General features: G+C 44.1%; 1 protein-coding gene across 8 annotated transcripts in view; it reads left to right on the top strand.

Moving 5' to 3' along the window:
- The window catches only part of anks1aa (ankyrin repeat and sterile alpha motif domain containing 1Aa), a 51,337-nt gene that overhangs the window by 14,950 nt on the left and 11,153 nt on the right, over positions 1 to 25,234 (top strand). For 4 of the 8 annotated variants that reach the window (XM_028409312.1, XM_028409315.1, XM_028409310.1 and 1 more), the window contains 13 exons: positions 3,994 to 4,290; positions 4,896 to 4,971; positions 5,081 to 5,182; positions 5,276 to 5,362; positions 5,452 to 5,621; positions 5,874 to 5,936; positions 6,340 to 6,472; positions 7,089 to 7,132; positions 8,052 to 8,136; positions 11,038 to 11,531; positions 18,929 to 18,985; positions 20,132 to 20,201; positions 23,575 to 23,687. In XM_028409312.1, coding sequence (XP_028265113.1) covers positions 3,994 to 4,290; positions 4,896 to 4,971; positions 5,081 to 5,182; positions 5,276 to 5,362; positions 5,452 to 5,621; positions 5,874 to 5,936; positions 6,340 to 6,472; positions 7,089 to 7,132; positions 8,052 to 8,136; positions 11,038 to 11,531; positions 18,929 to 18,985; positions 20,132 to 20,201; positions 23,575 to 23,687 — 1,791 coding nt within the window. The remainder of the gene's footprint in view (positions 1 to 3,993; positions 4,291 to 4,895; positions 4,972 to 5,080; positions 5,183 to 5,275; positions 5,363 to 5,451; positions 5,622 to 5,873; positions 5,937 to 6,339; positions 6,473 to 7,088; positions 7,133 to 8,051; positions 8,137 to 11,037; positions 11,532 to 18,928; positions 18,986 to 20,131; positions 20,202 to 23,574; positions 23,688 to 25,234) is intronic. The other 4 variants (XM_028409318.1, XM_028409317.1, XM_028409316.1 and 1 more) reach the window with 1 other exon arrangement.

The following is a 25,234-nucleotide window of genomic DNA, read 5'->3' as shown; positions in this document are numbered from 1 at the left end:
TGTGCATGAATATTATTGAGTTTCTAAATGATATATGCAGAGGTCACCATAATTTTATTTTATTTTTATATAAAAAACTTATAAAACTACAAACAGTTAATTAATAGCTGATGAATATACATATGTCTTGCTGAAAATGGTGCAGAAACCCTCCTGTGCATATGTGTGTTTGAGCGCTCCATGATTGGTCTGATTGTGCACCGAAGCTAGCAGGATGTCAGATTGTGACACTGGCATGCAGTGAGCACGGGCAGCCCTTTGGCATACTAGCTGCAACAGCTGCTCAGCCCACCCCTCCACCACCCACCACTACTACTACCACTACCAGGGGCCAGGCTGACGTAACGGCTGCCTGGCCCTGCTGCCAGCCAGCAGTGCGTCACATGACAGAGGTCGCTAATCAAACCGCGTTACCATCTCCCAGCCCCAGGTTGTGAGAATCCTCCTGTTTTCTCTCTCTTTCTGTCACTCTGTGTCCTTTCCCCCTCCTCATTTCCACAATATTATGCAGCATGGAAACACAATATAGTGTAATCTCCAGATGTTCTTAGTTAAGGCAGGGTTTATCAATCAGCAACAGACAGCAGTGGAGATCTTAATCTGTTCTTGTTTGACATGCATGGGGTCTAAATCAGGATGAGGTTTTTGCTGTCTGTCAGCAGTCAGGACAGGATTCTCATAAAAACTTGTACTGTCCAGGAAGTCTTAGCTGCATCATATGAATTCGAAATCTCTTTCCTAGCAAGGCTGCAAGTCATTGTTGCTATTTTGCGTAACAGCCGTCAGAGCAGTGTCTTGTTTGACTGCTCACGTGGCCTTGTGGCAGCACAGAGGAGATCATGCTGATCCTGGTCTTTATAGAGTGTAATATCATGCTGGAACGCACCGAGTCCTTCTTATATAACAAGTGTTTCACCAAAACTTACAAATTAACTTTGCTGCAGGAACATCAGTCAGATAAAATCAGATTCAAACCAGATGACCTTTTTTGAAGTTCCTTTTTATGCAACTTTTTTTTTTAAATTTTAATTTTACAAGAACCTAGCACACATCAGTCTGCTTCCCACCTACTTTGACACAACTCCAGCAGTTGTTGAGCATATGGATCCCTCTTTTATAGGAGAGATGGAGAGCATGGAGCTCCTTCTTCACATTGCACCTCAAAAGGTCTCTGACTGAATGAAAATGAATGAGGTCTCTGTCAAATATAGGAGCCCAGACTCATTGCCTTTAACATACGTGGCCTGATTAAGCTGTTGTTGCTCCAAAGAAGCCCATTTTTGAGCAGGACAAACCCAGTGCTGACTTGCAAATTTCATTTACCCAAAACAGAAATACCACAAAAGTTTCTGGCTTTACATGTTCTGCAAAATTACTTAAACAGTTGAACTGCATGTGCGTGTAAAGAGAGCTGTATAACTCATATCCTTCTTCCACAAACTTATCAATCATGATATATTGACTAAATATTAACATATTTTCCTGGAAACATGTTGGATTGTCTGTGCTGCACTGTGCCTTTAAATAAATGTAATTAATAGATGAGGTGTACAGATTTGGTAAATAATTTCCATGTATTTTATATTGCCGGGGGGGGGGGGGCATGGATTACATTTTGCATAACGGTCAAAACACAGGCGACAGACGTGTTTGAGAGCAGTGGAAGCTCAGTGTCTCATTGCTGCTTGTTTTCCATCAGTGAGTCAAACGGCTGGTCACCCATGTTTAATACGATCAGATGCCAGCTGACACACTGCTGCAGCGTGCTGACCACCACAGCAGCAGGAGACACGCTCAGCAGTGAAGTTCTGCTTTCTGTCCTCAAGGTTCACAGCTCTGTGTGAAAAGCTTCATATTTTATGTTTTTTTTCAGTCAGGCTCTGTGAATTATTGAATGCTTGGGTTGATAGCCTCACGGCTGAGGCTCGACTCTCCCTCTCTCTATTTTTATATCTACTTCAGCATTCAAATGAAAGAAGAATGGCCAAAAATAAAAAAAATCATTGTATGCTGGATTTGTTTGGAAGACTACTGAAGCAGCAGACCTGCATACTTGAAGAAGTGAATCATGCTGATGTAATCACTGTATGTATGTTTGCATGCTGAAGTCATCTAAATACTCAGAGAAAATCTCTGTAAAAAGCTGTGACAAATGCTTGATGGTGCGTCACAGATGAAAGACAGCGAGCCTTTTCTGTGCGCCTTCAAATCCTTCTAATGAACCCACCCAGGCAGTGAAAACTGGGGTCAGTTTCATTAACTCTGCAGAAAGAAAGGGGTTGTTTTAACCCCCCTGTTTTGCATTTGTTTTGTTCTGTTTAGTTCACCCGGGATTTTTTGTTTTCCCCAGCCGGGCCTCACTGTCCACCCTTTGACAGGCAGGTGTCGTTTTTGTTTCTCCAGGCTCCACCTCCTCCATCGCTTTCTGCTCAAGCTGCGACCTGCTTTGCCAGTAGAGTACAATACTCTGTAACAGTAGAGGAGATACCTGCTGATCCCATCTGGCGCCTGAGCTTTGTGAGAGTATCAGTGAAGGGGCTCGTGACACCTGTCTGAAACTACCCTGTTGCCCCCCCCTCCTCCACATGATGCCCTGCCTTCAGTGTGGCACAGCTGGCACTTCCTTCTGGGAGTCAAACAAACTGGCATCATGCGTGTCCATGATGGGGGCTCCTCACACCAGCTGTCAAGTCTTTGTCGGTGGCTCTCTGTGTGTCTGGAATGACTGCCTCTCTGAGCATGTGATTCCACAATAGCTGGAATATTTTTTTTTTACCACAGCCATCAGCACACAGTGTTAAACTGAGCCAGAGAGCTAAAGGGTTACACAGGTCTTCTTGATCACATGTTAGCAATTTAAAAAACAGACTGTGATTGTAAGGCTGAGCGTGTCTCACTTCACACACAAGGACACTGTGTAGTCTTATGACCATCTATATTCTGATTACTGTGTGCTGCTTATTTTGAATAGAACAGCTCTGTTAGTGCAGCCCCTGGGCTGCAGGCTTTGCCCCCTGCTGGCAGCTCATCAACAGTGCTAAAGGTTCACATGTCTATTAGGCATTGATCTTGTTACTGCATGTCATTAGATCCAATGAACACAATTTACTGAGACCAAATTATATGCTGCAAGGATTATTGTTGCTTTTGCACAAGAATAATTAGAATATTGTGAACATAAAGGACATTGGCTCCTCATTCTATTTTTTAATAGCAATAGTGGTAATAAGTGGCATTAATTCTGCATCTTTAGCTCCACAACAATGTTAGAGGCTCTGTCTGTAATATGATTAAGTACATTGTTTAGTTTCAATTATTTATTTATAAATAGGAATATATTTGAGTAAACAAAACTGTGTATATGATGAGGATGGACTGGAGGATTACTTGGTAATGAATTGAATAGTTGTAGTAGTGTCATGTTGACCCCTGATCATTAGAATGTTCCCTTTCACACATGTAGCAGACAGCAGAACATTATGTGTTATGATGACTTTTTGGAAAGCAGAAATAAGTGTACAGCTGCTTCTCTGTGTGTGCACACAGCGTCATGACATCATTAATAGACACGTGTTGTTCCGATCGATTCGGGCATTTGCATTCCCAGTTCTTCTCGTATGTTCTGATAAGTGAGCAGCAACAAAAGGTCTCATCACTCGTCATCTTTGCCAAATCTCCACCTGCCTCTGTGTCCCTGCCCCTCTGCTGCCACCCTGCTGCCCCTGGCAGTCAGTGCCATCCCCAGCACCTCTCCTCATTAGTCCATGCATGCCTTCCCCCCAGGCTTCATCATGGTTGCTTTTCATAACCTCTTGTTCTGCTAATGTGGTCGTCTTCATGCCCTGAATACTCTCACGGTGACTCCACTGTTCTTACACATTTAACAGACCTGATCTCCTTCCTGCTCTTTATAACATTTGTTTCTTTACCTTCCATGTCTGTGTCACTGTTTCCCCTTGAACTCCTGCTTACTGACTTGTTGACCTCCAACAGAACAATGACAATGAGACCCCGCTGCACTGTGCCGCCCAGTATGGCCACTCGCAGGTGGTTCGGCTGCTACTGGAGGAGCTGACTGATCCCACTATGAGAAACAATAAGTTTGAGACTCCCCTGGACCTGGCTGCGCTATACGGCAGGCTGGAGGTAGTCAAGCTGCTGCTCAGCGCGCACCCCAACCTGCTCAGCTGTAACACCAAGAAACACACACCGCTGCACCTGGCCTCACGGAACGGACACCTGTCTGTGGTGGAGGTGCTGCTGGACTCCGGCATGGACATCAACTATGAGGTGTGTTTTTGTCTGTTAGTATGATCCTGAAAGCTGCTGTTTGAGAGTGTTTCTTAATATACTGTCATGGCCCAAATCATGTTGGGTAACTTAATCTGTTCTTGCAGCAGTTCCTCTTGCTACTTCCTACTAAAGCTATGAGATTAAATGTAAAACTCTTAAGCTCTAAGTTTGTAAAGGAACTGCTGTGGTATCAAAGCAGAGCTGGCCGTGCTCCCCCTGGTGGAGCCTCAGGCTCTGACTCTGTATCAAACTGTGCCACCCATCTGTCTGCCCCCCCCCTTGTTCTGTCCTCAATTCTTCTGAATCCAGAATGTGGAGTGTATTCAGCATCCTTCAGGCTCTGCATCCTGCAGGTTTCAATTAACATGGCCCTGTGAGCTGGAAAATGATCTGCTTTGATTCCTCGGCCACATAATTGTTAGTAAAGAAGTGGACCAGTTAGTGGGCATAAATCCACTCTCTGCCTTACACTGTTTATCTTACTCAAGTGTGGGTGCTGAGATATAACCGCAGTAGGTTTAACTATGTGATGCATCTGACAAGTGACAAGAGGACAATAATCACATTGTGTCACATGATTTTGGTTTCTCTTTTCTGCTCAGACGGAGAAAGGCAGCGCCCTCCATGAAGCAGCTCTGTTTGGGAAGGCAGACGTGGTGCAGAAACTTCTCTGTGCAGGTCAGACATCATCATCATGCAAATGCTGAACTGAAACTTTTGCGGCCTAATTCTGCTTTTGTGAATGGACTTTAATTAAAAACAAATTGCTCCCATTGTCTTTTGTCAGGTATCGATGTGCACATCGTCGACAAGAAGGGCCTGACAGCGCTGGACACTGTCAAGGACATGCCTTCACAGAAGAGCAGAGAGATAGTTGCTCTCATTCTCGGTAAAGATGCAAAACTGGAGAGCTGCAGTGTGAAATCTTGTTTTGAATCTACATTTTTCAGCTGTGACACATTCACCTGTTTGTTTTTTCCAGGTCACACGACTGGAAAACCCCCTGACATCAACCTTCCGCCTCCACCCGTCCCTCCCCCTCAGGAGAGTCCCAGCCCACGAAAGAAGGGTGAGCTTCATCAGATGCTACAAATGAACTATTAGCTCCACCGGTTTGTTTGTTTTTGCACTTACGGATTCATCTTTACCTTGTTTTAGGCGACCTGGAGAAGGTGAGCGAGCTAATCTCGGGGCTGGCCCCGATGCCCGAGGAGGAGAGCCCATACGAAGCACTGTTTGAGGCCACGTCTTGCCACTCTTTGGACAGCCTCACCAGTGGCAAATCATCTGACAGAGACTCCGGGCGGCCTGATAGTGAAGCTGGCAAGGTGAGTTTAACTGAAGTCAATCCATACACACAGAGCAAAACACTGTAGGTAGCTGCTCTGGTGGTTTTTGTAGGAGATGAAACTTCCACTAGAGGGAGATAGTGGTCTTCTCTGCACAGTGAGAGTGGATTCACTCTGCATTACTCCTCTTGTGGTTCTCAGTGGGTTTGCATTGCAGTTTAGTACCATTGATCTCCCAGTAATGTACTTTAAGAGAATTTATTACATCTTACATTTCCTGATCATTTACAGAAAGATCGTCTGCTTCACTCATCACATCCTGGACCTGGTCATGAGGAGGAGGTGAGCTCAGAGGTGAGGAGCATACCATAACCCCATAAGAAACATGCACCACAAAGAGGACATGCACTGTTTTTAGCAGCTCAGGCAGCTTCTAAATTCTGTTTGATAGCACAGAGACACAGAGGCTGAGAGAAAACACAGAGAAGATGATCTGCCACACAGAATGCCCGTTTTGTTGAGCTGTGCCTGCTGTCACGGCTGCTGCTCAATGCAAAGGACTCCTTAATAAATATTCAACTGAGTGTGGGATGGGGTGCAAGCAGCCGCCGTGTAAGAAAAGAAGTGAAGTGGTTCATTATAGAATGTGCATTGTGGATGTGTGTTTAATTTACAAAAACATTTTCCAATTTCGCTCACAGAAGGAAACGCTTACAGGAAACACTTTTAACTTCTCTTCTTTCTTCTTCCTCGACAGGCTCTGTGCACTAGTAGCAGCATTGATGAGAGAGGAGAGCCGGCAGAGGATGAGGAGGATCACACGTATGAGTTGTTGCTGACTGCACAGACCAAAGTCCCCCTGCCCAGCCAGGACTCCCATTCCTACAAAGGTACTTGTGTGTTTCTGGTATAATCCAGATATAAAAGAACACAGCGGTGTTCAGACATTTTTCCCCAAACACTCATTCATACTGATGCATTTCTGTCCTGATCAGCAACCCTAGCGTTAACAGCGTGTGCCATACATGAGCAGACTGTGTCCGGTGAATGGCACTGCATGTAATTGGATTAAATGGGATTAAATTAGAAGGCCATTTTGATCTCTAGCTGTTGATGTAGATGTTTTAAAGACATCCCCTCAGGACCTTTCAGCTTCGCTTGCACGAATTAGAAAACTGAGCTTGAGGAGTCGGAGGAGTGTAACCGCTGATGTCATCATTCCTCCTCTGTGTAGATAAATGATAGTGTTTAAAAAAACATTTTTTCCCTTAAATTGAGCAGTAATTTTAAACGATCAGTTTTCCTTCTGTTGTAAAAACTGCTTCATCATGTCTGCATACTGAGTGCTGTTTAAAAGGCAGACAGATTAATCTGAAGTCTGCCTGACGTGTGGAGCAGTAATGTCGCCATGCATAATACATGATTTTATTATACATCACTTTCTCTGCATTATATCTGCCCTGACCATCAGACTGTCTGTAACTCCTGTGTTTCCTGTCTCCTTAGATGAGAATACAACGATACAGTCTTCCAACAGCGTCCTACCTCAGGTACATATATATATATATATATACTTACAAGACCATAAACATGAACTTTGACAGTCTCTTTGCTGTAATTTGAATTGCATATTAAGTGCACGACCACAGCAGCTTCTATAATGAAGGTGATGCTCTCTTCACCATGACAGAGTGAGTCATATGTCAGCAGAAATCACCTTAAACTGGTCTCCCCATAACTGTGCGTCTTTTTAAACCTGCCTGCTCTATTTATTGCCACCATTTTATTTTATTGCCTTTTTATATTTATCATGCAGTTAGCCGCTTTTTATTATTGCTGCCACCCACCTGCTGCCCACAATCTCCGCTCACGTCCTTTTTTTATTCCCATTGGATTAGCTGTGCTTCTCATAAATGAGCAGTGTGGTGTCATCATGTGTCATGCAGGCCATCAAAGGTGTGGTATCCTCATGCAGTGTTGTATATAATTAGCTGGCTTAAAGGTAGGGTAGGAGATTTTATACTGATGCACTTTTTGTTCAATTAGTGTAACTTCTCTTTACAATCCGATAGCAACTGATTAGTTCGGCAGTTTCACATTAAAATGAAGAATATGAATCATCTGTAGAAGCTATAAAACGCTAAAAACATCAGCCAATCCTCCGGGTGGACCCTGCGCAGACTATTGGCTGGTTGTCACTCTCTTCCTGCTCTGCGCGCACCAGAGAGGTACGTGCATGATGGCCGAAGTCTTCAAGCGTCCATGTGATTGGGAGGCGGGCTTCGGGGTGAGCTCCGAGAGAATGAGGCGTGTGTTTACTTTAGAAATCTGGCTGACTCTCACTGAGTTTTCATTCTCCTACCCTACCTTTAAGAGGTCAGCTGGGTTAAAGTGACTGTCTTATATCACAGGAAATGTTTGGAAAGTTTCATGTAGCAGCTGCTATTAAACTTTTCTCTCTCTCTTTAGCGTAAAGCCTCTGCCCCCAATGACCTCAGAGGCCCAAGCAAGTCGAAAGACAGTCTGCACCCTCCTGGACGGGCCGGACCGCGTGGTGAGTAAAGATCACTGCCCTCAGATTTTAGTTGCCTAATAAGGTACAACGGCTGCTGCAAGGTGAAGTGGACATGTCGGACTTGAGAATCACGAGCCAAGCATGTCAATGAAACAGGAGAAATGTATTTGATGCATTTGAGATGGGCTGGCTTGGATTAGTGCTCCCAGGGAATGCACGATTGGCATTCCCAGCCTGTACAGCGGATTTGGCTCGTCAGGAGTGGGGACTGATTGACATTCTTTGGCAAGAGGGCAAGACTTGTTTCATTGCCAATACAAAACTGAATTCTTGATCAGATTGTGACATTCCTATCTCAGATCCACAGAACCACATCCCCCCAACCCCCACCCCTGCTTAAAGCTGGATATGCCATGTCATCCAGTCAAGCGTGGAGCAGAGATGAGGAGCAGAGCTTTGGGGTTTTTTGGTGACATACATACAGATATCTTCATTGAATAAATGGAGTTTTGGAGAATGTTTGCAAAATTAAGACAGATGCTAGGTAGACATGTGTAGGCTTTTCCTGGAGTAACTGTTATTGTCGTTCGGCTCTTTGAGTTGATACCTTCCCTTGTGAATAGCTTGACTCTCACATGTTTATCAGCCAGTACTCTTATTTGTGGTACCACACAGACTCTTCAGTTCCCCTTTCCTTTCTTGTTGTCTAAGCTGAGACTCCATTTCCATGCCACAAAAACCACACACACACACACACACAGCTCTTTCCTGCCTATGCACATAATCAACTTTAACACACGTTTCCTATTTTTATGTGCTACATAAACCGGGACAGCTGTCTGATGACTAAATGTTTTAGTTTTTATTTTCATCGGGGGTGTAAGGTGTCTGCCCTCCCCATTCACTGCACATGCTGTGGACAGTCAGTGACCAAACTTTTGGTAACACTATGTGGCAGGCGGAGGATGTATTATGCACAGTCAGCAATATCATGGTGTTTACTGTCTGTCACAAAACCATTGCTGTTCTCAGCAGGAATGAGGTGTTTCCCCTGTTTTATAGGGTTTGTTGTAGGTACATCCTATAGTTACAATGGGCCTCTATAGTGCACAGTTAGCAGGGATGGAAGAGTAAACCTTGTTTTAACTCGTCTGTTTTTCTAGTAAATGTGCAGCTTTATATGATCCTATTGTATGATTCTGTTGGTATTGCTGGACTGCATGGTGTTTTGTAATACCCACAGTAACCTCCATATGTACTGAATGAGCATTAAGTGTAGCAGATTTCTCCACAGGCAGAACATGGACTGCCTTTTTGGACTGTGTAGATGGTGGAGCGACAGCCAGCTCTGGTCTCTGCATATAATCTCTGCAAGCATGACATCATTAGTGAGATATGGATCCATCTCCTGCCAGATTAAATACACACCTCAGCGCTGACCTCAGTATGAGTTACAATAACACCAGATTGTGTCTCTGCACATTTTCCAGCACAGAACTGAAGTGAACAAATGATAGAGTGCAGTGGTCTCTGCAAGTGTTAACACCATCTGAGACTGTTAGAAGCACTCATGATGTGCTCATAGGGCGTTCACACTCCCAAGCTGCCAAGCAGAGGGTGGGTGTTTGGCTGTGATCCTGACATGTGTGTGCAGCACACTCACTCACCCCTTTATAACACACACAAACACTTTTTTTCTGAGTGTTTAGGAACTTGTGAAAAGGCAGTTCAGGGCGTTGTTTGGCACACTCCCTCACTGCAAGTGGTCCATGAAACGGTAATGAGGTCGTTCTGGTGAGCTCATGTTCTGGATAGAACTCCTTCACAGTTTCCTCTTTTGATGTTTTCTTCAGAGGCTGGAGCAGCTTGCGTGTTTTAACATGAGGCTGTTTTTGTGAAGGACAAACAAAATGTTGCAACAGGTCAATACTTTTCTGTGGTGTCACTGCCCCAGATTCCCTGTCACCAAACACCCCTGACCCTGTCACCCTGGTGGAGACGAACTGCACATACACACACGTGCATGCACACACACCGCACACTCCTACAAGCATGTGTCACAGGACTAATTATCAGGAGTCTGGCTGCTGGAGGATAGGGTGATTCAAATTTCCATTCCTGAGCCACCATTAGGGTCTAGAATTAGAAGCCAGAAAACACAGAGGGCTGCTGGTCGCACAGCAGACAACAGCACAGCACGCATCACTGCAGAGCAAAGGAAGAAGATAACAGAGCATAGGATAGAGATTTTTTTTTCTGGAGCTGAAGCAAAAATGACACCGGGCTCCGTCAAGCCACAAGCTGATTTGATTGTGGAAAAAGAGGCTTAGGTGGCAGTAATTCCTTGGAGAGAGGGAGGAGGAAAATCTAATTGTTTTTAATTGCACTTGCTAGTCAGTCCCATTACGGAGTTGTTTTCGTTGGAGAAGGCATCCACTGTAAGTTTCCCTCCTTTTTTTTTTTTTTTAACTTATTTTGAGTTACTGTACATGTTCTGGTGTGTTTTGGTTTTTGTGTAAGGGCTTGTTTGCATGAAGTTCAGTAGAATTTTCAGTGTTTTGATATTTTAGGGAAACCTCACCTAATAGAGAAGTGCGGCCTGTGAGGTGCAGCTCCTCATGTACTTGTTACAAAACACTCAGACTCCAGCAGATTGTCGTCAGACTGTTTCAAGCTGGGTTTGGAATTCAGCTACCACTCCAGCCAACATACGCCTTCTCCTCGCTCCATCTCGTCTCTCTCCCTCTTTCTCTCTCTCGTCACTCCTGGTTGGAAACAATTACAGATCTGTTTCAGGGTTTGTGTGGGTGGTTTCTTATTAGCCCTGCACTAAGGATCTGCCCTTCAGTTTGAAGTCCACCCTACAGCCCTCACAAACTACTTTCTGCCTCTTTCCTCCCTCATTGACTTTTTTGGGGGGTTTTTTTCGTCTTTTTCTAGATAACTCTGTGCCCAGCCAGGATCAGGGAGCAGGTGTCCCGGAGCAGTTCACCGGCCTCCTGCACGGATCCTCTCCCGTCTTTGACAGCCGCGAGGAACCCTTCAGGCTTCCAGGTGTTGTACCGCCCAACCAAGCCCAGCCAGAACCAAGAAAATCTGCCAAAGTAAAAGAGGAAGTAGCAGCAGCTGCACCGCCACCTAGCCGTCCCAGCATGGCCGCCATCCTGACAGACTGTGACCCAAAAGCAATTTATGCGACTGTGAACAAGGAGCCCAGGGACTCTGGGGCCGGGGCAGTGTCTGCCGTCAGGATGCGCCCTCCTGGGGACCTGAAGCTGGCACGCAGCCTCTCCAAGTCTGACTCGGACTTGCTTGTGTCACCTCCTAGTGAAGAGGAAGGAGGACTGGGAAACCGCAGCGAGTCTGTTTCTAACTGTAGCACTGGAAAGAAGAGGCTGGAGAAATCTCCATCTTTCACCTCAGAGTGGGACGAGGTAAGTGTTGACTCTCTCAGAGACACTAACAAACACTGTGTGTGTGTTTTACTGGAGGTCAATATGGAGTCAGGTTTAAAATGCAAATACTGCATCCAATTAGAAATGTTAGGTTTCCTTTTCCAGCTGCGCACTTGAAACCAAACATGTGCCTGGTCTATGGGCATATTGTGAATCCACTTGACGTCCTTTTTTCCCCCACCACAAAGCCGCACTTGTTTGGCCTTAAGCAAGCTTGTGTTTGTGATATTTTCTCGCAACACTGGTCGAATGAAAACCTCAGTATCAGCTGCAACAAAGACGTTGTTCTGTCAACCCAGAGGCCACCTGTCGTCCTCAGGGGGGACCACGCAGCCTGTCCTGAGCACTTTTGGTAAACACACGACCACTGACAGTTATTACATTTTATAATTCGGGACTAAAATGTTTTATTTTCTCTAAAACTTGTATATTTACTCATTCCCGTCTGGTGTTTATTGTCCCACTATTCAAAACTAAATATATCCTCCATCTATTCAGCACTTTAATGCTTTGTCTAGGACGTAGATAAAGAGCTGAGCAGAGCCGCAGTGAGACGAGATTAGAGGAGACAAGAAGATGGGGATAAAACGACAGAGAAGCCGAAAGAATAAGAAAAGAGACAGAGATTTGGAAGTTGAGATTCAGAAAGAAGTTGGAAGCTGCAGATCTATCCGTCTTCAGCTCTTCAGACTCCATGCTGAGTCTCGGTAGAGACAGGCAATCTGTAACAGAAAACACTGGTGAACAAATATAGGATCAGCCCAAAAAAATCCTCGTTTGTTAGTTTGTGCTGCTTCAGTCATCATCTTTTAATATATACCATATATATAATTAGCAGAGGTGTAAACAGTTTTTCCCCATTTTTTTGTACAACAATCATTTTATTGTTCACAGACTGAGGAAATCTTTTAAGCTTCTCAGTACAGTTTAGCATAATCTGTCCCAGTAATTTCCCCGTGTATTGTTTCTGCCCTGCACTCACGGTGTGGCCTTGTCAAGAAGAGATGGCACAATTTTATTTTGAAGCCTGACCATCCCGAGCAGCTCTTGAGTTCAGAGGGCATTAACTCTTCCTCTCTCCACATTGCTGCCTAGTGTTCCTTCACACGACCCTATCAGAACCACCAGCAGCAGTGAGCTGAGATAACAGCAGATTTGTGGTCGATATCTTGGCCGCTCTGGGCCGTTGGTCTGTATGCAGGTGGCCAGAGCCCGACATGTCCCAGGCTAGATTCTTGAGCTTTTAGTACTTTTAATTCGAACTGTGTGTAGTTTTTGTACTTATGTAATAATGAGCCGATGCTAATGTTCTCATGGTTATGCTTATTGCATGACTTCTAACACACATAGGATTTAAAACTGCTTCTGCTTCCACCTCATTTACTCATCACTATAGGGAATGTCTGCATGCTGCCATAGCCACCATGCTGCAGTTCGCTGCTCAGCAGCACTGAAGAGCCTGTACTGTAGTTGAAGAGTAGGTGCATTTATGCATGACAGCATATTGACCTGATGTTTGCTGTCTGGAAATACTCCTGTCAACACTTCCATCTTTAGACAGAGAGGGGCCTCTTACAAGAGATAGTCAAAATTCAAAATGCTCTTTTTTAGCCTGAAAGCACATCACGACACCTTGACAGCAGGCCTCATTCAATCTTGTGTACAGTCGGTGTAGCCTTGTCTCTTAGACTTTATGTACGACAGCACAACAAGGCGGGATTTTTTTTGCCTTGATCTGCTCCTGCGTTTGCAGACATAGTTTGTGTGCCAAGGAGACACTTGGTGAAAATTGGAAGTACATGTCTTTGTGCAGTCAGTAAATAACACACAAGAACGGCCTCTATTAAAAAGCATCGCCGCTCACTCTGTCGGCTTCACCTTTGTGTTCTCAGGACTTCTCAAACCTGCAATTTGGAACTATTGCATGATCATTGTGACATTCCACAAATAAAGCACTCTGTGTTTTTGTGTAAAGTCCTAACGATTGCAAATTGATAGTGTCTGGAGTCGTATACATGTTCAAATTCTGATTCATGTGTTGTGTACTCGTTAAACAAATTACAGCTTAACAGATTCTGGAGACGGATGTTGATGATTCCTTTTCTGTCATGGTTATATTTTGTTTACCTCCTTTCATAGTCATGGTCCTAGTCATGTTATTAAGAGTCAAGGCAGTTTGTAGTAGTTTGGAAACGAAGGCAGTGTCGCATTGTTAAAGTGTAATCGTCCATATTTTTTTAAATGCCTTAGATTTCATTTTTTAAAATTTTGCCAATATACTTTAATTAGCAGGGCAGATTACACCTTTTTACATTAACGTCTGTGCCTCCTGTGGAGAGAAACACAAATTAACTCAGGACAACCTCCACCTAATGCAGTATTGTGTTCACTAATCTCATATATTAACATCCTGATACAGCTCGATCAGATGTTATTTTTTTATTATTTTTGGTTTGTCTTGAGTATTTATCCATAAACACGTGCTGCTTCAAAGACTTCCTTTTGACATTGTTGTTGTGGGATAATAAGGTCAGAAAAAAGTGAATGTCATTTGTACTTGCGTCTTTTAATTCCCCTTTCAGAGTCCTGACTGGGCAGTGTACAGTCTAATTATCCAGTTTAATGAACACCTTACCGCCTTTAACTCTACCTGAGGGATGTGGCCTCTGAGAGTGTGACAGGATTAAGGCAGCCATGACATTACTTAGTTATTAGAGATTGCTGCTTCCCCCAGATGTCCTCAGCAGCCCGTAATAATCCTGGTGCTCCTGTTGTCGTCTCCTCCCCGGTGCTTCTTGAAGTAAATAGACTGAGCATGAGTACTGATGCGATTGTAAAAGAAACAAAAGGGCTGCAGGAGAGGAGATACGACAGGAGGTATCGTTGTCCTCTTCCACTTGCATGCTCTCCCATGTGGTGCAGGGAACAGGTTGTATTATTGGCCTCTAACTGAAAAAAGAGACCTTATCAGTAAAAAGGAGATGCACTTCAGGCAATGGCCTCATTTACTGTGTGCACAACATGAGTGTATGTTACACAGAGGACTGGCTTTATCTGAAAGCCTAAAGGCTTCTTTATGTTGCTGCTGGCAGAGTGAACTTAATACTTAATTATGCATTTAATTTACTCTCCGGTCTGCACAATCAAACTGTTCTAGGATTAGCTGACCTTGAAAGTGTCTGTTTTTTTTAAATTTGCTCTGGCTGCTGCAGAATAAAATGTGTTTGGAAGCTGTTAACCATGAATTGTGCCTTTTGATGGGCCTCATGTATGTGCAGGTTCCTTGTCATGCTCCCTGTCACAGACCGTGTTTGTGTGTCAAGCCGCCTGTCAGCTAGACCAATAGATCTCACATTCATGCGTGGCAGCTAGACTGAATGTGAAAAGCACAAGCCCTAAGCTGCAAGCTGCAAAATCTAAGCTCGCTGCGTTTCAAAAAGAGACGCTTACAGGAATCATGGTGCAGCGGTTAACTCTGCCTTTTCTGTTACTTCTTGCCAAATAAGAAGAGGTATTTTGGTGTCAGTTGACGGTGATAGGGGGAAAGCTAATTTCTTTTTGTCCAAATTTTGGAGGCTTGCTTAATGTTAATGAACTCGGAAGTCTGTTTCTTCTCACATGAATAGTGATGCAGATGCCTGCCAGTTCTAAGCCCAAAGCAAAAAAAGAGCCTCAAATCTTTTCTTTCTCTCTCTCTTTTTTTTCCATTTCAGGGAATAAGCCTGCTTTTTCTTGAAATGGAAATATTCACACCCCTGATGTAAAGTGCATAGCAAACGAGAGGGAGTGTGTGGGGAAAGTAGTTAATGTTTGATTGGGCGTAACCAAGCCTGCACTCTCTTTAATGATGTTGCAAGTGTCCTCTGAAAAAAATGAAAACTTCCCTCTCTCCTCCTTCCTATCACTCCATCTATCGTGTTATTCTTCCTGTGGCAGCCATCTTGCCTGTCACGCCTGACTGGTCTCTGCAGAGCTGTGTGTGTGTGAGACAGCATTTGGCCGAAGAGGTCCTGGGGACATTACCAAACCCGCCCTCCAGACACGCACACACCCCTTTTTAAAACATCTTTTTTTCCTTATTTTAATCTGGTTTGCAAAATATTCCAGTTCTCACACCCTCTTCCTTTGCCTTTCTGTATCTGTGTTACATGTCGCCTCCTTTTGAGACACACACACACACACACACACACACACCCTTGGATGCACTGCTTCTGGTTTCAACACAAGGCAGATTTGACTTGCATGAGATCTTGGCCTATGCATCTCTCCATTTAAGGCGCTCTGAGGATGTGTGTGTGTGTTTTGTGTGAGTGTATGCTGGTGTGTAAAGCGCATGCTAATGTGGGGTTGGTCTTGGTCCTTGCGATCAGACTGAAGATGACAATCCAGGGGGCACATTGTGTGGGCCAGCAGCACTCTGAGCTCCACAGATGGGAGGAGAGAAAAAGAGACAGAGAGCTCTAGACAGTGAGAGAGAAGGAGAAGAAGAAGAAGGCCACCATCCGCTTCCCCTCTTCACTTTTAACTTCATTTTCGATTCGCATTCCAAGTCGTCCAATAGCCACTATGAAACCAGCTTTTGTGAGTATTGATTCCTTTACAGGCAGCAGCTCTGCCAGAGGCTCATTAATCTTGTCTACCTGCCATGAATGAATTGAATGAGAAAATAATTAATGCCTTCTAGGATTTCTCTGAGCATTTCGTGTATGTATTGATCAAAATTAGCTTCTTTGCAGAAAGCTTGAGAAACGTGACATTTTGACTCATTATTTCTGCGCTCTTTCTTGTCGTCTTGTTGTGTTTTGTTTTTGAACTGTTTCGATGGAGCATTTACTTCCCCGTGGATTTGTTGAGATGTCTCATGTATTTGAGGAAATCTATTCTCTAGTCCCCTCCAACAGGAGAACACAAGAGAGCCACAGGGCAGGCAGGAGAAGGGATGCCCGTTGTGTTCAAGGTTGTGTAAAAGAATTTCAACTTGGAAAGATGTTGATGAAGATTCTCAGTCATCCAGGTCATATTCATAGAGAAGATTGGCGTCTGGACTTGTAGAGTTTTCTTGAAGACGTTTCGCTGCTCATCCAAGCAGCTTCATCAGTTCTAACTGTTTGGTAGGGAAACATGGTTTATATGTGGTTGCAGACCTCAGTGGGTGTGTCTGGGTAAACTTGGAAAGTTATACCTGCATCCTTTGCAGAGTTTTCGAAGGGACAGAGTTCCTAGAAACACTAGCCTGACATTGGGCTATTTCAGGAGTTTGTTGATGGGACTGCTGACAGTGCTTTGTCCCATTCTGGCATTGAGGTGTTGGCACTCTCTTCAGACAGCAGTGTGTGTGTTTGTGTTCCTGTTTCGATGCTGTTCACTAGACCAGTCTACCCTCCAACCCTTGTTTTGGTGCCAGCTTCACAATTTGAGGCCGGTGGTCTGAACACGCTCTGTCTTTCTGCAGCCGCCTTTTTGTTCCACCCTAAGCGCGCTGTGCCAGGCGTCTCCTAGCTCACCCCTTTCTCTTAGATTTAGTTGCAGGTCTGCTCTGTCATCTCAGAGCAGCAGGTCCGCGCTGGGAAGCATGATAAATGTCTTTAATCTCACCCTGACCATCTCTCGTCACTGCTGGCTCTTCAGCTGTTGACCTCCACCTCGCCGGTGACTTCTGACCCCTGCTCATTGTACCTCCCAGCTCATGGTGAGCCCCTCTGACAATAGACGCCTCTCCATTTCAGGTCTCTGTATTGATTCGGGCCTGAAAACACATTCCACTCTCTCTCCCCTTCTATTAATTCTCATGGCACCAAGCATCTTAGACCTCGATCATGAAATTCTAAGGCTTTTTCTTGCTCTGGGTGTGAATTACCTTGAGGAAATCACTGGCTCCTCTCCCCTGATAAGGATATATTTATCCAGTTCCAACACTACACCCCACCTGCCTTTCACGGTAGCTGCCTCTAAACCTCACTGGACCTGCCAGTATTCCCTTTTCTATTATGAGGACAAGCCGATACACCAAGATGGGGCGCAGGGGTGGGTTTTTTTGTTCTGCATATGCATTTTGATGAAATGAAAACAGCTCAGACTTCCTGGAGTATAAGTGGAAGTCTTTAAGATGCAACACTTCTACAGGCATCCGTAGGCCGTTGCCCATGTTGCAGTCAGGGGATTGACTGTTACAGCCTCTGGCTTCCATGTCTTATCTCCTGAGAGGCCAAGAAATAAATCAGACTGTTGGACTGTGTGTTAGTGAGATCACAGCTTCCTTATTGTCCCCCCTTTGCTCATTGCTGACAGGAGCATCATCCTCCCTCCAGTACAGACCATGGTCACTTTATGAGCCAAGAGCCCTGCCTTGTCCTCATTAACACAGGAGCTGCGGCTGCTTTGTATGCATGTGTATGTGCATGTCATTTTAAAGACTGGACCCCTGATTCATGCTTACATTCATCCACAGCTTTTGTAATTGGCTTTGTCCTGCTGAGGTCTAATAATTCAGGTTATTATGAGAGCAACATAAACATGACAAGTGTGAAATCAAAACAGAGAAGAGCCTAGCTGAACACAGAATCCAATGAGGATGGAGCTGGCCCCTTTAGGCTTTAGATACATAACACTGCTGGTTATTAACATGACAGAGCAACATTCTGTTGTATTAAGCTCCTCGCAGGTTTTCTGTAATCACACACAGTCCCTCCTGGATGTGAAATCTCTGTCTGCTGATGCTTAGATTTCTTTCTTGGTGTTATCTATCTGTTCAACTTAAGTGGATGTCACATGAACTTGTGCTGTGTTGAAAGTGATCCTAGGCTATCACACTTAAGAGATCAGGGTTCTCATTCAGCATGAAGCTGACACTTTCCAGTGTTGTCAGATTAAAGGAAAACAATACTTGTCTGTAAATGTCTTCATCATGTTGATGCAGTTTTCCTGTGGATTATCAGGAAATATGCTTCAATAGGTATTTGTAACTTAGCTTTTTTGGCCCATTTATTTATTATTTTTGCTGCTACTTTTTTGCTGACTCGTCTTGCTCAGGTAGAGGACGTGTTGCCATTTCGCCACCAACGTTCCATTTTAATAAGTGCCATGTGGAGCTAATAGATGGAGGGTATTTTGCTGAGCTTGTGTGACTTATTCTGCCATCTGGCCAATATGCAGGATTGTAATCAACAGTATGGAGGAGTCATTTTTAGGCAGATGGATAGCGAAAAATAACAGGATGCCTTTGTCTCACACCTCTCTTCGTCTTTGTCCCCGTCTTTGCCAGAAATGAAACATACATCCTGTTGCATGTGAAGCTTGAAAAAAAATATATATATGTTGCCATAAACACTGCAGCCGAGACATCACTGATAGAAATACCACCCTGAACTCTTTCTCAGCAGACACAGAAGACCTCTACCATCATCAAACAGCGAAGATCTAATTCCTTTGACAGCGTAAGATCGCCATCTTCATATGAATACCTCCTGGTCCTTTTGGGGTTTTCACTCTGTCCTCTTCTGGGGAAGGATCCTTTCAGCTTTTTGGAATGACATAATCTCAGCGATTATTCATTCTTTTTTTTCCAGTTTTACAATTAGACATCCAGTCTGACAGCAGCATAGTTAAATAGATCATTCTTCACTGTTACCCCTGCACAATTATACTAATGGGGACATAAAACCTGTACTTTTTATGAGCAGCAGCCGGGACTTTTACTTTTCAGGTAAAATATTTCCAGCACGCGATAATAAAGTTACCTTTTTCACCTCCTCACTCGCTGCAGTGACGGCAGCTGACAGGTGTGACAGCAGCACTGTCACTCTGTTAATTCACTCTCTCTGTGTTTGTGCATATTCGGCTATAGAAGGAGTAGGGGGGGCATGTTTCCATGTTGTGACAGGTTTTATATTGTAGCTCCACAGCCTATTGCTGCTTAAGTACAGTTATGAATGCATTTGTCGAGACTAGCTTGTGAAGTCCAAGTGTGTGCATGATATAATACATTTGCATGCATTCTGCAGCAATGCATCTATTGCACGAACATGTGGGTATCAAGGCATCTGTTAGTAAAACTCTTCTCATTTTGTATTTAGGTCTAAGAGCCACATTTACAAGTAAACATCATGGCTCTGCAGCTCTTCCAGTGTTTTTTCTTTAAGTAATAAAAAAAACATAAACTTGACATTGTTTTATTATCATATTCTTAAACTTCCACATTTTGTGATCATGTGTCACATTGTGTGACTGGGATATCCGTGTAATGCTGTACTGTTCGGCTGCAGGCAGCAGATGGGATGCTGCAAAGCCAAGCTCCAGTAACTCCTGCAGTATGAGACAATAGAACTGTATTAAAGTGACCATAAATAAAGGCAATCAAGCATTCTGCAGATTCATACGTTTCTGAAGATGGTTTTATGTCATCATTAAACCACTTGGACTGAGTTTTCTTTCAGTTAAAACTCTGTCATTAGCTTTTGTAGGGGGACTGTGGCATTGTTTATTGCTTTAGGGCATGTGGGTACTTCTCTGGTGAAAGGTGGAGGCTGAACTGAGATACTCTTCCAGGCTCTTATCCCTTTCTCTTGTGATCCTGTCCTCAGATCGAGAAGATCATGACGCTGATTGGTGCGGGCATCGATTTCTCCAGAGATCAGCAATACGCCACGCCAGGTACAGTATGATTATTGTTACTTTTTTAATGTCTTTGAAACATTGATTAGAGTTGAAGACGTTATTGAATCATTAATGAAAGCTAGCTCATAGTTTGAGGGCAAAACAGTGGAATGGGTGGTTTTTCCGTTTAGTTCTGATTTGTGAATCATACAGAAAGCTTTGTGGGTTTGTACAAAAACCTTAAATTACCCATTTGGCTGTGAGCAGAGATTCCAGTGGCAGATACAGACCACAGATCTTTGCCTGGATTTCTTCAAAACCTTCAGCACTTCTGCTCCATGTCACATGGGAATTTTGGTTTTATTATCACAGGAACATCTTCTGACTTTGCTGGGGTAGCAGGGCCCATTACCTCTGTAAATCTGTTTGGATTTGCTTTATAATCTTTCTCCAAGTGATTTGATCGATATCCAGACCCTCAAAGGAAATCAGCAAGTCATGGAGGGAGACAATTGAAAACAAAGTGATTCAGTTAACATCAGAGAATTTGATAATAAAGTATAATGTGGGCAGACAGTTGGAGAGGAGAGAGCAAGAAGGGGATGGTGCACAGAGGACCATCCCCTACCAGAGGAAAATATTAGAACTTAGAAAAGACAGATTGTGCTGCTCCTGTTGTGCTGACCTTCACTAAAAATCAATCTGCACCCGCATTTCTTTTGTCACCTAACTGCAGTAAATATCACATCAAGATGGTTAATTATATTTATAGTTGAAGGGACATGATTTTAACTCCTCTGTTGAATGACACTGAGTGTAGGACTTCAGAAAACCTCTAATTCGCTCACCTTTGGCACCTTCACACCGGAAACACAGCGAGCATCTGTCAGTTTTGTAGCCTTTTAATGTTTATTTTGGGCCGTCGCCATATTTAATATTTATCAGCCAGCAATGAGAACAATAAAATATCATTGTGTCTCAGCTTTCTTTGTTTGATAGATACTTATTGTGTGGTCACCCACACAACACCTGCTGACGCCTGGTTTCTGCTGGGTTTATCCTAGCTCTGATGAACATACATACAACATTTATATGATGCTATGTTTGTTGCGCCGCTATCATTCATTTAGATATACATATACTTAAGATAAACTTAATTAATCCCTGTAGTGTTGTAGCAGCATATACAAGGAAAGGTGATATGCTTATATATGAATATATATGCTTGTTTTGGTGTGAAAGCTTTGGAAAACACTGGATTTATTTTGTGCTGCACTTCTTTTTATGCCAAGTACACGTCTGTAAACTTACATCCGACGATGCCGGTATCTGTATTTGTAAGTGTCCTTTATCACATCTGAATGTTGAAGATTCTCTACCTGCTCCGCTGTTATTCTTCGAGCTTTTGAAAAGCCTGTCATCGCCACTGACGGATGGCTGCCCAGGAGAGTTTCAGCAGGAGCCCGACAGTAGAATCTGTCCATACAGCCTTCCTCTCCCACATTATTCAGCGTTTACACTTGCCCATGAGCTACATTTTAATATATTTAGCGCATCCCATATTCTACCGTCTCCAACCCTCATGTTTGTTATGCGCTGCACTGGAGTGAGCTCTTTAAATATTAACTGAGACGTATGTCTGGGGGGTGAGCTCATCTTGCTTTGAGGAAAGCTGACACGACTGCAGTAAAGTAGTTAGCGCCCCATCACAGGCTGATCTGAAGTTGAGTCTGAATCCACTTCTCTGCAACCTTTTAGCTGTTCAATAAAGCCGCCGTCAGAAGGCCATCAAGGGAGGAGGGGCTCTCTGTTTGATGCACGTGTGAGAAGCCGCATCACTGTTTTTTTTTTGTTTTTTGTTTTCTTTTAACATCCTCTTCTCTGATTTAGTCCAGCGTCTGCAGTTTGCAGTGTTTTCAGCTGATTAACTCATGCATCAGAGTGAGAGAAATGTGGAGGAGGAAGGACAGTGTGAGACAAGAAGAGACCGGGATACAGATGCTGCATCAACCCGAGCAAAATGGGGGTAGTGGGGGGTGTAGCTGTGGCATTGACTAACAAAGAGCAGCCACCTGCAGTGTTTCAGAGAGAGAGGGAGAGAGAGAGAGAGTAAGGGAGGGGGGGGCTGATGAGAGAGAGAGAGAGAGGGAGGAGAGAGGGAATTGCAGGCAGCAGAAATGTGAACAGGCAGGACAATAGACGGACGTCACTTCAGCATCTGTACGATGAGGCAGTCGGCTGTTCAGCCTGCAGCGGACTGGGCAGTGTGTCTGCCTGACGTGGCTGCTACTGGACCTGAACACATCTCACCGAGTTGATTCTGGGAGCCAGCTGTTACTTAAAGTGTTCTTTGAAGCAGCTTTTTGGAATCTTGGATTGTTTTTTTCTTTTCCTGGAGTAAGCGAACAGGAATTTTGATGCGAGAATCTCAGCTGGAACAGGATTGGCTCTGGAGCAGGTTGAACAACTGATAAGAACACTGACAGGAGAAAAAGAAACTTTTATAATTACATGTTATTTTTAGCTTTTGATGCATTCGCTGTCCTGAGTTACCTTTGTTAATATGCATTCAGTAAGTTTAAACTGTGATATGACATTTTTGACATGTAGTAAGAGTTGAACCTAACAAGTGGAAGTGTGCAGAGTCCCACTGTAGAACATATGTCAGACAGAGTGCAGTCATACTGGTAACATGTTTACAGGGGTAGAGGATCAGGCTGCTGACAGCTGTCAGTGCTGCGTGTCTTTGTGATCAATCAGCTCGTTGCAGTCCTGTCGCAGGTTTGGTTTGGTCCCTCTGCATTGTTTTTGCCCGTCCTGCAGCTTTTTATGTGACACTGTCTTATCTCAGGGACATTGCAGCATTGTGTTTGGGGGATTGTATCATCATGTAAATCAGGGATGCACTTTTTTACTGTTGAAGCAAACAGACGAACTTCATCAAACTTCTGAAGACCCGCTTTCCTCTGAGTCCAGTATTTTGTTTCTTCTTGGACTGAGATGCGTCCTTCTCACATGGGACATTCTGACTTCTCTCCTGGTTGGATATGAGATGTTTTCTTACCTTTGCAAAAAGTTATGTGAGGGAGTGTGTTGTTTGTTTTGCCATGTTACTGCCTGACTGTCATAGCTAAGAATTTTGTTGATGTCAGCTGGTACCCCACCAGCTCATATCCATCCATCACCTCCTCCAACCCCCACCCCTACTTCAGGGGTAATCGGTTTTTGGGTGACTGTGGTTCGGCCCCCGCTGACTTGCGGGAGCCGGCGCCCTGTTCGCAGACAACACTGTCTCCCCCGCCTTCCTGTTGCCGGTGCGCTCGGCTCTGCTGGCCGAGAATGATGTGGCAATGCCACCTCTCATCCTCGGAGTGCCGCTGCTACCGGCTGAAAGGTTTCTCACTCCTGAAGCGCTTTCCCCTGTCGGCAGGTGCTGCAGGCCGGCTGCTGGACCAGCCCGTGGGAGACTGGCTGGAGCACGTGGGGCTGCCGCAGTACGAGAGCAAACTACTCTTGAATGGGTTTGATGACCTGCACTACATGGTGAGTCCCTCTCTTTTTTATTGATATGTTTTTGTCAGGTCTGGGCATGCCGTGTTTCAATCACACTACTTACTTCATTCACTGTTTTCCTTCTTGTCCATTTACATCCTGTCATGACGTGTGTTTCAGCAGCTCCAAGTGTAGGGAGCTTTTCCTCGGTTTATTAACATAAACATTTAACCCCTGTCCTCTTGTTGAAAACATAGATGTTTTCTGGACTTTGTAGCTCAGCTGCTGTTATATGGTTGAGTGTTGAAGCACGTCTCCGTCGTATCTTTAGACGGTCTGTCTCCAGATCTGGAGGCCGTTGTCGTGGCCTCTCACTTACAGCCAAAGCGAGCTGGCTGCCAGGGAAGGAGCCAATACCCCCTTCCAGAACAGAGGAGCATCTCAATGAGAAATGGGTTGCTGTTGCCAAGTTGACAAATCTATAGAGCCCACAGTGTGTGTGATGCTACTATGAGTCGGCTCTGTTGGTTTTTTTGTCAGTAATGGGGACTGATGATGGAGAGAATAAGAGACAGAGGGTGGGCAGAACCAGTCGGCAAGTTAGAAATGAGACGTCTAATGTGTAAAAATGAGAAGTCACACCTCCACCAAGAGACGTCGCACTCTTTCTCGTCATCACATAATACGTGGTGACATGTTTTCGTCCCATTCAGACACCGAACCAGATTTGCTTTCAGGTGTCTGGCCAGACTTGTGGGCGTATACGTAACAACACACGTCTTAAAGACAATATGTTTAGTCTGCTGGTAGTTGCCTTTATGGACATATTGGATATACGGACAAAAATCATCCACTGAGCAGCTGTGCGCTCCTCCAATCTGGCCGTTGGTTGCCAGTATGCGGTTACTGACGGTTAGAAATTGTATATATTCTAGATGGATCTGGTTTCATAGATGAATTCACATCTTAGGTAACATGAGACAAACAGAAAAAGCCTTTTAGATATGCACATGATGATTGTGCTTAATAAAGCTAGAAGGCTGTTTGTCTGATTTAGAAGGATCCCAGGTGGAGTTTGCTCTAAAATATAGGCAATATGTTCTGATGAGTCACCAGTGTAGCTCCTAATGTCATTTTATATTTACAAGATACTGCAGACCATTAGTGACCACATCACTACATAAGTCACTTCCTGGTTCTGGTATCTCAGATCTTAGAGGCATTTTTTGTGATTTGACAGAAGTTCTCTGTCTGCCCAGAAAGAATAAATGTTTGCTCAGATCCAAACCAAAGCCAAACTCAGGTGAAAGTGAAACTTCATCGTCTTCTTCTCGTGACAAACAAATCTTGTTTTCTGTCTTTTGTCTCTCCAAATGATCAGAATGAATTATCTTGGGAGTCTTCAGGTGAAACTGGAACCTTTCCATTAAATGTATATAAAGAAACATGTAGCTACTGTGCAGCTACGTCTGACTGATTGCAGCGCTCTGTGATGCTCTCCTGAACACTCTTTAATCCACTTTACATAACCTGAGAATAAAGCTTGCTTCCACTTATCTGCTTCTCTTCCTCTCACCTGGAGTGATCAACAGCCATGT

The sequence above is a fragment of the Parambassis ranga genome, chromosome 7 (genome assembly GCF_900634625.1).
Source record: "Parambassis ranga chromosome 7, fParRan2.1, whole genome shotgun sequence".
NCBI classification, from domain to species: Eukaryota; Metazoa; Chordata; class Actinopteri; family Ambassidae; genus Parambassis; species Parambassis ranga.
The sequence above is the reverse complement of the archived record's forward strand: the minus strand, read 5'-3'. Positions and strand labels throughout refer to the sequence as shown.